This window comes from Electrona antarctica (genome assembly GCF_951216825.1).
Source record: "Electrona antarctica genome assembly, chromosome: 13".
Lineage (NCBI taxonomy): Eukaryota > Metazoa > Chordata > Actinopteri > Myctophiformes > Myctophidae > Electrona > Electrona antarctica.
This window is the reverse complement of record NC_136794.1, coordinates 34,407,151-34,420,942: the sequence shown is the minus strand read 5'-3', so window position 1 is coordinate 34,420,942 and position 13,792 is coordinate 34,407,151. Positions and strand designations below refer to the sequence as shown.

General features: G+C 43.4%; 1 protein-coding gene across 1 annotated transcript in view; it reads right to left on the bottom strand.

Moving 5' to 3' along the window:
• Positions 1-13,792, bottom strand: part of LOC306934939 (ephrin type-A receptor 6-like) — a gene marked incomplete at its 5' end in the record, with an annotated part of 395,442 nt that overhangs the window by 362,944 nt on the left and 18,706 nt on the right. The window contains one exon of the mRNA XM_079517761.1: positions 7,085-7,130. Within this exon, the coding sequence (XP_079373887.1) occupies positions 7,085-7,130 (46 nt within the window). The remainder of the gene's footprint in view (positions 1-7,084; positions 7,131-13,792) is intronic.

Here is a 13,792-nt window from a genome sequence, read left to right as displayed (position 1 = left end):
TCCAGCCAAGTCGGTCATTCGTATTATCATTTGCGCTGCGCACACGCTTTTGTAAGCGAGGTGCTGAGCGAGGGTTGTTTTGGTAGAATCCGTGCACACGTGCACTCTTTGCGTGCACGGCCGCACGCTGTTTCACCCACGTTTGGTTAAAAGTTATATCGAGTGATGTTTGAACATTAAACTTTCCAAATAACTTTAGTATTCAACGTGTCGGGGTCCAAGCAACTCCTTCTGTGCTATCATGCTATCCTGCTGCCGCTGCGTTCGCTCCGCTGCTGACAGGGAAGAGAAGCAACACATGGAGGGGCGGGCGGTGGGAGAAAAAGGGACAGATCTTCAAACGAACGCCGCATTGAGCCTCGACACGTTGTTAGCTTGTAGATCTGCTCTTTTTGGCGAACGACACCGCCGTACTATAGAAATATAAATGTAGGTATAGAACCGCGACTATAGAATGTGCACTTGCTGTAGAGCCTTGTCTTTGAATGGTCAAATTCTGTAGTCGCACCGGTGCTACAAAGTGAATTTTACAACTCGCACAGTGATATTTTAACTCGCAAATGCGAGTACCTAGTCGCACTGTCGAGCCCTGCTTAATAGGAAATATTACTATAGCAATACCAAGTACATATGTATGTATGTCTCTAAATGTTATGACGAATTGAACATGGTGGACCCTCTTGTAAACAAGTCTAGTGCTTTATTGGTCGTCCACTCACAGTTAACAGTATTTTGTATTGAGTTGTGCTTGAAATGTTAAATACAATGTCAAAATGATCTGCTCGACAGCAGTGTAATAGCAGTGTTTACCACTGAAAATAGCCATACTTTGGTGACCATTGCTCTTTTCATTGCTCGTTTGAAGGACACATATTGTTTTAAACTCAACCTTCTCTCTCTCTCTCTCTCCAAAGTCATTGTTTTTGTCCAATCCATCCGACGTTCAGATGTAAATAGTGTTTTTTTTGTCGTTTCTGCTGAAAGCTAAGACATGTCTGCTCCTGCTAAAACAACTTCCACCTCCTTTTGTGTATGTAAGAGGCTGTGTGACCCGGATGAAACTGACGTCATCATTTTAAATTCTCTGGCACCGTAGCGTAGTTATAGATTGAACCACTTGGCGGCACTAAGAGTGTTAAGTACAGTCGTTGAGTAAATGCACTTAATGGTTACTTTCCACAACTGCTGTTTCCGACCCACAACAACTGCCGCCGTACAGCGAATGATAAATCAGGCATAACTTGTGCCATGCAGAGCCATGTTGTTGCAGAAGCCTGTTATTTAGCATCCTCTGTTGTTATCCTGAAGGCTCTCAAATGACGGAGATGGTGACTGGTCATTTTCCTTGAATTGCAGCACACAGGTCACACAATGACAGCATGGCAGTGACACAGGATGATGACAGGTTGTGAAGTTTTAGCACGCACGCACGCACGCACGCACGCACGCACGCACGCACGCACGCACGCACGCACGCACGCACGCACGCACGCACAGAATATATACATTTTCATAAGGTCATGTGAGTCATGACGGCTGATTCAGAAGTAGGCACGACAGCATAATGTTAACAGGAACAGACTACACTGGGTAGACTACTGTAAACTGGCAGTAAAGTTTTGTGATAAGCGTATTAATGCCAGGAACGTGGAATTCTGTTTTATTCTCCAATTAAAATTAGATTTTCTTTGTTGCTTTTACTCACATGCAGACACCCGCATCCGACCCGTGCACACTTATTATTATTTTTTTCTGCTCAAATTGAGCCAAAATCCAGTGTTTGGAAGCTTATTATTCCCTCTTCTTACATCCGTGGACGGTCTACCGCAGCCTAGAGTAACTGTAGTGTGGGTAAGCCCCCAGTAAGGCTATCCAACGTTGAAGCTGCCACTACCTACTGGCGAAAAGTGGAACTGCAGCACGTTTATGGAGGTGGACGGACGTTCCGGGCTTAACTTCCGCTCACTCGAGCCAATGAGTTATAATTGTACTTCCGGCAGTCTTCCGGGTGCTTCAAAACACCACTGAGCAACTTCCATCGAAATTAATAGTGTGGGGGGGGGGGGGGGGGGGGGGGGCTAATGCTCCGGTTCGGTCTCTATCCTTTTATTACTCTATGGTGCTGGGGGGCTACACTTCCTGGTTGCCCTGGGATCTCTTCTTCTACTGTGGTATTTTGTGCATTTGACTGGCACTGGCCTCACGATCCCCGCATATGTGTCGGGAGGGAAAGTGATAATAAGAAACCATAGATAGGGATATGGTTGGTCCGATGTGACGACCGATTAATCATGCATCCCAAGTTTTCACGTCACCTTTTGCTATCGCCCAAGTTCGGCTGGATCCTCAGCAGACACGTGATACCAAAAGGAAGTACCAGTTACCAGTTAAAGGTGCAGTAAGTCATCGTCTTTTATTCAAATATATAGCTCTATAGTGCGATAGTGAGAATTGCCACTAGAGTGTTTGTTCAGTAACAGGAGTCTCCCTGTCTCTCCAGCTCTTTAATAAACAGTGTTTGTTCAGTAACAGGAGTCTCCCTGTCTCTCCAGCTCTTTAATAAACAGTGTTTGTTCAGTAACAGGAGTCTCCCTGTCTCTCCAGCTCTTTAATAAACAGTGTTTGTTCAGTAACAGGAGTCTCCATGTCTCTCCAGCTCTTTAATAAACAGTGTTTGTTCAGTAACAGGAGTCTCCCTGTCTCTTCAGCTCTTTACCCCTTTTGGTGTTAGCATTATGTTATGCTTTAGCTATTGAAAAATAGCAGATCTACAAGCTCATAGCGCGCCACCGAGTGGCGCGCTACGAGCTTGTAGGTCTGCTATTTTTGAAAAATCGAAGAACGATAGAATCATAGCTTTTTCAGAAAACTGTCAGGATGTAGAAGACATTTTTAGAATCTGATCTCAGGTCAAAATGGGTTAATAAACAGTGTTTGTTCAGTAACAGGAGTCTCCCTGTCTCTCCAACGTGTTAGTAAACACAAAATCACGGGTGGTCGTAGTAATTGTATCCAATCAGAAAAGAGAACTCATGCATACAAGATAAACAAGTGAAATTGGAAGTGAAATGACAGATGAGAAGACAAAACTGAAACTGGATTCTGATTGAAATCACAAATTGGCAACCCACTTGGAAATGTATGTTCTGTTTATTAAAGGGAAGGAGGAGACGGGGAGGCAGTAATTCAGTAACAAACACTCTATATAGCAATCATCAGAGGAGTCAGACCTCCTCAAGGACTACACCCCTGAGCGGAACCTGAGGTCCTCGAACATGGAGCTCCTCGCCATCAGTCACGCAAAAAGCAGACCCTCTGCGATAGAGGCAAGCATTCTATGTGGCAGTCCCTGCCATCTGGAACTCTCTCCCCTTGGACATTTGCCATTGGACTCTTTCAAGTCTGCACTGAAGAGATTTGTTAGCTCAGGCATTTGGCAATTAGTTTGATGTTTATTTTTTCTGTATTGTAAAGCGTCCTTGGGTTTCTTGAAAGGCGCTATATAAATTCAAGTTATTAGTATTAATAATTGCCATGAGAATATAAAGCTTGGTATAACCCAACAATACCATGCCTTTAATTTGTCTTAAAGCAGCATTATGTAACTTGTCTCGAACTTGAACCCGGTTTCCTGCACAAGTGCTGACACATAGCTCAATAGAGCCTGCCTGCTTGCTCAGGGGATAAATTGAATCTTGAAGTTCAGGTCAAAATGTGTGTCAGATTCACACGTCTAGGTGAGACATGACCTTTGACACAATGTATATGTCTCAATAGCAGAGCAGGGAGATCAAACTACCCCAATTGTATATGGTATATTGTATATACTCTACCATACAGATTGGACAAAATTACAACTACAAAAATCACACCTGTGTGAAGTGAGCGCTAACATATTCAAGTCTAACTCATGTTGATTAGGTGATGTAATGGTGATATAAAACAAATGGTGCAAACACAAACCTTAAACGCCATTAACAATAAAGGGACAATATGACGTAAATGACACAATATGACGTAAACTTTCCCTTCATTGTCAATGCGTTTACAACACAAACATTGACCTAAGACAAACATTAAACCTGTGTATAGGAGGGGCTGGCGCCCCTCAAAAATGTAGTAGTGTTGAGTCGATACAATGGGTATGGTGGGGGAAAAGTGACATCAAAGCAGCTGCTATTTGTCACAGAAAGCGTCTGGGTTTTACCTGCCGTGGTTTTGCCCTCCCGCTGTGCTCGGGGAACAATCCCAATGCTCTGGTTGACTCGCCGCCACCCCTCCACCCCCCCCCCCCCCCCACACACACACACACACACGCACACGCACAGCACAAGACTCACAGCTCATTTACAATTAGCACCGGCGGAGGGACTGGGGGCTCATCTCAGTGCGAGGTAACAGCATTATGTGACTAATGAGAGAGAGAGAGAGAGAGAGAGAGAGAGAGAGAGAGAGAGAGAGAGAGAGAGAGAGAGAGAGAGAATTATTTGATACTGTCTCGATACAGGGAACATGCCGTTTCTTTTAGATGATGTGTCCGTGTCTAACAGCAGGGGCCCATTGTTCTCCGAGTAGCAGGGGGTCTGACTGACTGACACTCAAAAGGGGAAATTACTGTTTATTTATTGATTTATTGATTGATCCTGTAGCCAGGCTACAGAACCGTGGCCCAGGAGAGCAGATCAGAGGTGTCGCATGAGGACAACGTTTTCACACCATCCATCCATGATGATAATGTGGACCAAATACCACCGTCAACACACAAGCAGAATAATGACCCATACAGATAGGACCTTTTCACACTTCACTCTTCACTTTCCCTGAAAAGTCTCCCCCATGCTTGCGCCTTAATTTGCCTGTGTGAAATGAGGCCAATTTGCACCTGGCACCATGTCACACTCTTGGCAATTCCCCCTGTTTGTTCGTGACAATGCTGGGACAAATCACTGATGTCCTATTGAAGTGCCAATGGCAGGCTCTCTGCCACTTTCACCTCAGTACATCGGCCAAAACCAATATACTGTATGGGTTGCTGTTACATCAGCTCACATGCCAGCACCATCTACCGATTCTACCCCATCCTAATCCCCCTGTCCTGGTGCACTGAACTATGTACACACTCCTGGGTGGGTGGGTGGGTAGGTAGGTAGGAAGGAAAAGTTGATTTATTTCCATAGTTCCATTCAAAAAGTTTAACATAGATTATATAGATACATTATTTAAAGTATTTATTTGTTTAGCTTTACACAATTTTGGCTTCCAGCTCATAAAACCCACTAAAACAGAATTTCCAAAAATAGAATACTTTGAAGAAATCACTAATTACTCCTCAGTTTTTTCAGATCATGAATGTTTTAATCTGAATGCCATTAAGAAATTAGGATCACAACAAATCAATCAAAATATAGTACTTTCAAAACAGAAATGTCAATCTACAATACTCTGTTGGGCATCCCTTTGCCTTCACCACTGCCCTGATACGCCGTGGCATTGAGGTAATCAGCCTGTATTGGCCGGGTTATATATATATATATATATATATATATATATATATATATATATATATATATATATATATATATATATATATAACCCGGCCACTGAGCCCACTGTGCAATGCAAACTAATAGGCGAGTGTGCTACGGTGTGGTATTTCCAAACGCGCCCTGTAGAGAAGAGGCGGAGCATGAAGACTGCACGGAGACGGAGTCCTGTGTAGTCTGTGAGAGGGACTGTAAACAGCAACGCCAACAAAAAGTTCTACTTACTAGAAAAGAAAGAGTCAGCGATGGAGCCATAAGTCCATATCCATATTCCATATCGAGGTAGCAGCCTGCTGCATCATGTTAGCTGTTGTGTGCTAAGCTAAACCACCATCCATCCATGCATCACAACATCACAACATCATGATCACAACATACACGGATTTGACCAGGGTTGCCACATTTCGTGACTCAGAGAGAAATAAGCAACCAGGTCTATGAAAATGTTATCAGGCCAGATCAAGTCGGAAAATCCGAAAAAGTCAGAAAATAAGTCTAAAATAATACTATAGTGCTGACTGTCGAACATCATTGTTCAATGTTGTCTATCTGTAAAACTTTACAGATAGACAAGTCCAAAGTAGCTTATAATGACTAGACTTGGCAACACTGTGAACAGTTCTACAAACTCACAATATGAAATATAAGGTATTAATAGGCTAGTTGTATCCATAATTAGGGCTCCTGGTCTAAACCTGTTCACAAGGACTTACTTCTGGTCATTATTTAGGTAGCGCACACATATTTTCAAGAGTTCAAATGAGCCATTTTAATCGCGATTAACTCCAGGAATGCAGTGAGATTAATCGCGGTTAAATAAATTAATCTATGCCCACCAGAGAGAGAGAGAGAGAGAGAGAGAGAGAGAGAGAGAGGGAGAGAGAGAGAGATTAAAGACTTCACACTGGCAAGGCGCAAAGCCCGTAAAGAATGGACAATGTAAACGTTTTATGAGGGGACAATTTGAGGGCTCCCAGAAATTCGTACGAGGTTCGTCAGTCTCCGTTTCGCCACGGGTGCGGCGGCTTCACAACAACCCGGACAAACACCTACAGTATATACCGCTGATTAAGACAGCAAACACAGCCCTGTGGCATTCACCGTCAAACACTGAAGGCTGAACACTCGTTTCGAGTCTGTGAATGGAGATGATTAGGTGTATAGAGCTGTGTTTAACTCCTTAAGGCCTGAGAACCATACAGGTGCCTTCCGAATCAGTAGTTCTCGAACCCCCCGATTTATAATAATGCATTTGGCTGCGCACCCTCCCCCATCTGAAAATGTTTTTTCTTTTTGCCAGGGACCCCCGCACCCCAGGAAAGAAGATGTGTTAAAAAAAAATCGAATTTATTCAAGATTTTTCGAAAATTGCAGATGTACAAGCTTGCAGCACGGCACAAAGTGACGCACTGTGAGCTTGTACATCTGCTATTTTCTGAGAACCACTTTTCCAAAACCAGTTTTCTGCTATAGCACAGATGCTTTCCCGGTTTGAATGGGTTAAAGCCCACACGGATCCCTGCAGAGAATGGCTTGATTACCTTCTGAAAAGAAGGCTTCATCGTCCCTCGCCTCTCCTCCGTTTTCCTCTCAAAGCATCTATCTTCTGTCACGGCGTCGAAACGGGACAGAGAAGAAACTCCCACCATGCCTTCACTTCAAGCACTCATCCCCTCCTGTTGAGATATGATTGCTGTTATTCAGAATATCATGTATTTTGTGGTTCATTTACTGTACAGTGATGAAACAACCATGGGGAAGAAACATAAAATCAATAATACAGAATAAAAAAACTTTGAAGCTAAAATATATAAATACTACTAAGTAGGCCAAAAAACAATTACGAACAGATAAACAATGGCTTTACACTGTGCAAACGACGGCACAGAAACGAACTTTAAAATGTGCTGTAGGGCAATCCAGGAATTGGTGGCATTAAAGGAAAAAAGAAAAGAAGAGGATTAGCCAAACTCAGCGTGCGCCCTAGGGATTTGAAGTAAAAGTAAGTCATTCGATCTACAGCTTTCATTTTTCCAGGACACCATCTCAGACAGATAGAATAAAGGATGTCTCCCGAGGGGAATGGTGGCGTAGTCGGTAGCACTGTCGCCTCACAGCTACAGTAGATGGTCTTGGGTTCGATGCCCGCTGGGGGGGGGGGGGTCTGCTCTGCGTCATCAGCGCCCATACCCTAGGTGGGGTTGGCAAAAGGGCCTTTCTGTGTGGAGTTTGCATGTACCCGTAATATGCACTAATCTATGGGCTCCATTTTCGTCACCGCTAAACCCCTTATCCCTAAACTTCTTTGCCTTTTTTTTTTTACTATTTTGAAAAACATTTTTGAATAGTTCAACTAGTCAATCTACATTGACATGTTGTGAGCTTGTAGACTGGCCATTTTAACTATTCAAAAAGGCAACAAAGTTTAGGGATAAGGGGTTTACCGGTGACGAAAATGGATCCCCTGGTCTCTAAACTGCCTCCCCTTGGACAGCCGGGGCACCTGATGGAGGGGAAATGAACTGGTTGAAATAACGTGTTCCTTCCAACCAGGGAAATTCACCCTGTCAGGTGAAAAGAGAGGCTTGCTTTGGACTCCTCATGCATTGAAGCATGAAGTCAGTCCATTGCTCTCACCAGGTTGGCAGAGGGAGTGTAGCACCCAGGATTACACTAGACAATTGGCAACCTATGCAGGTTTTTAAATATAAACAACCAATGTGTGCTTTCCACGAAATTTGGCAATATGGTAGAGGATCATGGGAAACTGTCATGAACTGAAGCTCACAGTCATTCGTCAAAGAACCTCTGACCTTTATATCTCCCAATTACATGACTGTATGAATTATGTGATCCACTCTATCCACTCCTGGGATTTTCATAGCATGGATAACCACTCCCCGTTGAAAACGCATTTCCATTCATTTGTACTTGTGTCATGTAATTAGGAGAGTGCAATTTACTAAGTAGCAGCAGGTTAAATGTTTACTGAACACATAGTGTAGCTCCTGCACCGCATAAGAAACAGTCCAGCGATAAGCTTGTAGATCTGCAATTTGACGAGGTATTTATAAATCATTCACTCCTGGAACATTTACAACGTCCCAGCCCTAATTCCCACCTGATGTCATGTGGGAGTTCCGACTGCTCCAAACCGTTCTGAAAATAACCAATAGTTTGCATAACGTCTTCAGTATAAGATGCACAGGGGTTCTTTAGTGAGCCAAGAAGCAACCATTGGGACGTTTTTATTTTTATTTTCATAGCGAAAGAAAGGAAGGGATGAAGAAGTGGGGGGGAAGGAGATCAACTTCGATTAACTTTTGCACCCCTATAGTTCGGGCGTCGCCGTTTGTCAATCAGCTTCCGTGACTTCAGGTGGGTCGATTCCGTTATTACGGTTTGTGAGCACCCGTTCCGCTATGGGCGACCTGGCCTGTTTTGTGTGTGTGTGTGTGTGTGTGTGTGTGTGTGTGTGTGTGTGTGTGTGTGTGTGTGTGTGTGTTTTTTGTTGTCATTTCTGCATGTGGTGCCGGCCCTGCTGTCTCCTAGGCTGTGAATAGACACACAGCAGGAGGCCATCACAGTGAGCCGGCATGTGGGTCTATTTTAGAGAGTTCACTCCCAGGGGACAGCAGCAGCACCTAGGAAGAACTGCAGCAAACACACACCTTCCCTTCCTGGCCTGTTTTCCCAAGGGGTGCAGGGAGAAGTATACTTGTACGTTATTTTACTTAAGTAAACATATCAGTATGCCACAATGTAGAAATATACCTCCCTTTGACGAGCACAAGTCTGGCATTCCAACCTGTACTCGAGTAGAAGTGCAAAAGTATTGGCGTCAATGTAATACTTGACAACTCATTGAAAGCCCTATAGTCTGAGAACTGGACTTTTCCGCCTACAAAAACAAAAATCAAATCACACCCGTGTGAACTGAGTGGTGCAATGTCTTATATAGTCTGATCAGCTGACGTCAGTGACGTCACACACTAACCATAGTAACCATGCTCACATTTGCACGGACACGTACACAGGTACACAAACATAGATACAAAGCTGGTTGTTGGAGTGGTTTGCACCACTCAAAAAACAAACAGTCTCGCAGATCTGCTATTTTGGGATGATGTTCCCCCCAGAATGTGGACGCTGGAGGTTCAAGTGATCAAAGTACCAAAAGTAAAAGTACTCATTACGCAGAATGTCCCCCTTTTTCACAGAGTTTTCAAAATGGATGAAAAAATATCTTTCGAAAATAGTTGTTCTTACAAGCTTGTAGAGCCTGAGCCTATATATATGGCTGAAGTGGTTCATTTACGTATTGCAGTGGTGACGTAAATTCTCCATTCATTGTCAATGGGAATTTAATGTTTGTGTAAGACGAAAATCTACTGAATATAGGAGGGGCCAGTGTCCCTCAACAAAAGCAAAGTAGTTTAGGGATAAGGATGGACAAAAATAGAGCCCTATATGGTGGTCCATGGCTCAAATGCTGAATAGATAATGGGCCTTGATTTGAAAAAGGTTGAAAACCGAGAGACCACTGATGTATTGTAATGATATTCAAAAACTGCAAAGTAACAACAGAAAATAAACGTTTCATATACTTAGTGGGGGTAAACAAACAAGTATTCTTCCTCTAAGATGTAGTGGAGTAGAAGTACTGAAATAATCCAGTAAAGTAAAAACAAATGCCTCCAGACAGTAATGTAGCAGGTTACTTCACAGCACTGCCACTTCCTCACATGCTGAAAGCAGGTGCACGCACGCACGCACGCACGCACGCACGCACGCACGCACGCACGCACGCACGCACGCAGGCAGGCAGGCAGGCACGCACGCACGCACGCACGCACGCACGCACGCACGCACGCACGCACAGCAGGTGCAGGCTATACTCATATCATTATATATATATATATTCTACTGTTAGACGGATGTTAGGTTCATAGCTTACGTATGATTCTTATGTATTTGATGTATTACCATGTATGTGTTGTTCTTGCTTACTGTAAGTGGCTCTGGATTAAGAACGTCTGCTAAATCAAATGCTTAAATTGTATTGTACTCACAACACACGTAGAATTGCGTTGCGCCTGCAGCCGTGCCGTTATGCAAGAGGAGGGAGACGTGCCACTGGCACATGGACGTCATGCATGTCTGTCACTCCACAGCGGCACCAAACCAAACACCAAACTCTGGGGGGATCGAGTCCAGGATCGAACCCTTGGGAACCTTCCGTTTCCCAAGCGGCCGCTCCCTCTCCCTCTTGAGCCACTGCCTCCCGTCAGTTGTGACGTGGCGTGTTGTGAGCTCTCAGGAAGGCTATTTTAGGTGTGCAACTATTCATACAGCACTATACTATCCTTCAGAGAAAGCCAAGCATTAGCCAATAGAAACAAATGTTACACCATATGGGATTCAAGAGACTGACACTTTCATCCACCACGAGATAGTCCAGTGGTTCTCAACCAGTGGTACCGGGGATCAGAAGGCCTTGAGGGGGTTCCAGGTGGTCCCCAGATAAATGATGGCGAGTTGGTAACCAAATGGACCCTTATAGATCTTTAACTCTTTAGAGTGTAACATTAAACCAAACCATTTGGTTTCATTTTACATCTCTCAAGAGTTAGATTATTGTTAAACATCTGCATTATGTACGGTAAGTTAATTTACAATAAGTCACTTTTACATACAGTATAATGTAAACTGTAATATAGAATAATTGTTATTTTGATCGTTTTCCTGTAATCGCTCCTATGGTACCAACATCATACAGCATGGACATGTGGACATATTCTTTAGATTTGGGTCTGCAAGGCTAAGTAAATATCATAATGGTGGTACGTGGCCACTGAGATAGTCCAACGTCAAAATATGGAGATACAAGGTTTCTGCCCGGGAAGGCTACATTTTCAGTATTTCTGCTTCCGTATGGTGCCATTTATCCATTGCTATTTTTTTTATCGTGCACCATTTATGTATACAGGATTTTGTACCTGATTACACCGGTTATATTTTATTCTGTGTTCCTTTGCATTATCTGTTTCCCTATTCCTCCTTTTCCTGCGTAACTGTAATGTTTGCATGAAACAGCTACCGTAATTCAATGACAACCGGGTATATCCACCTGTCTTCTTCTCTTGCTCTCACCGGAGGCGGTCCTTTGATGTTGCAAGAAAGATGTATTGGCGACATTGGCATACGGGCTACGTTTGCATGCGGGCCCTTTGTCTAAGACAAATTTCTTCCTCGGGAGACAAATAATAAAGAACCTTGAACCTTGAACCTGCTGTGAGCGTAACTATTAAGTGCATGCAGTCATGTCCACACCGAAAGTAGTCTTGCGTGGTCAGACTGTTGCCTCTCGCAATTTTCAAATGCTTCCGTCATACAGTCTAAAGAGCAGAAGCTCTTTCCATGAGTAAGCCATAAACCGGATGTGACGCAACCCCTCACTTGGTGCAGTTGCAAAAACAAGATCTATACTCGAAGCAAAACAGCGTATTGTTCTTCTTTCACTGCTTTTTTTAGGCGTTATTTCTTCTTTCACTAGTTTTGTCGGTGTTATTTCCATGATACATTTGTGTTAAACTATCCACGGCCTCGTCACAGATAACATGAATTTCCCGCTCGTATGACTATATGCTTCCGTCTCGGTTGTGCTTCCAATGGTATTACCGTTCCGTGAGCACCGCATCGTGATTGGTCGAATATCTTTCCGGTCTGAGCAGCAGAGACAGCTTCTGTTACTCGGCTCTTGGGAGCTGTAGTTCCAGACTCTATACTATAGAGTCTGGAACTACAGATCCCAAGAGCCGAGTAACAGAAGCTGTCTCTGCTGCTCAGACCGGAAACATATTAGCATTTGGAGTGTGTGGAATAGTTGTCTGGCTACGCAAGACTACCCTGTTATTGTGATTATTATGCTTTATGTAAACTGCAACTTTTTTTTTATAGATCAATGCCATGTGAAAATATAACACAGCATTGGTTATGATTCTGAACAGCCGCCCCACGCTGAGACGCACAACTCCTGAAAACAACAACAAACACGCAAACAGGAGCGAAGTTATGAGCATCAACCTTGATTTGTCGGTCATCCCCTGTTGATTAGAGTGGAATGCAGGACTTGACAGGCTTATCAATTAACACCTGTGCTTCCCGCTAGCCTGCTTCCATTCCCACTCCGTCCGTCTGAGGTTCTGGAATGTCGGGAGTGGACCAGATGTTATTTAGCCCTCCCGATGATTAATGTACCTTCTCGCTTTTCACTCAGACTGCTGAATGACTGACAGGCCGACTTTGACAGCCGATTGAGCTTATGCAACAATTACAACAACAGCATGAAAGTCAGAGACATTTGTGTTTAAGTGTTTGCCTGGCATGTGAAATTACGTATGTTTGTATCTGTAGGAAAGACCTAGTTAATTGACCCAGCATGCAAGGACTCATTGACACAGCAATGCAAGGACTCATTGACACAGCAATGCAAGGACTCATTGACACAGCAAGGTTGATTGGCTGCCCCAGTAATAATCATGATTAGGTTCAGCTTGCATGCTTTTCTCACTCAGTTTTCTGCTTAGTTTGACTTGAGGAGCTGTGTTTTATCTTCCTCTCTGACTGTGCGTGTTCATGACAGTAAAAGTAAGTCTTTATTGTTTATTGTAGAATATGGTGCTTTCCTTTATATATACCGTCATGTTGTTATATATTTGTGCATGTTATGAATATGTGAATGTGATTTACTTTATGGAGAATTATACGTTTGATGCCTATGTTTGATACCTACTGTAGATGGGTTTAAACTGTATTTTGGTTTATGTAAGAATTATTTGATGATTGTTTATTATGATGATTCTAAAGGAATGTTTATTTGTATTTATAGACCGCACTTCTGTTCAAGAGTAAAGACACTAAAAGAAGCAGCCCTCCTCCTGTGATTCTTTTATCGGAGTCCATCCATACGTGTACCGGCTCTATTCCAGTCATTTCCAGAGGCCCTAGTCCTCTATTTCAGTATCTCTTTATTTTTGTTTAGTTTAGTTTTTTAAGTTCACGGATGGGTGGATGGATGGATGGATGGATGGATGGATGGATATGGATGGATGGATGGATGGATGGATGGATGGAACGTACACACGCAGGAGGGTTAGAATGTCCCCTGGTTCAATCTTGTGGCAAGTGTCCTTGAGCAAGACACTGAGCCCCTATAACTGCTCCCGATTAGCAGGTTGTCGCCTTGC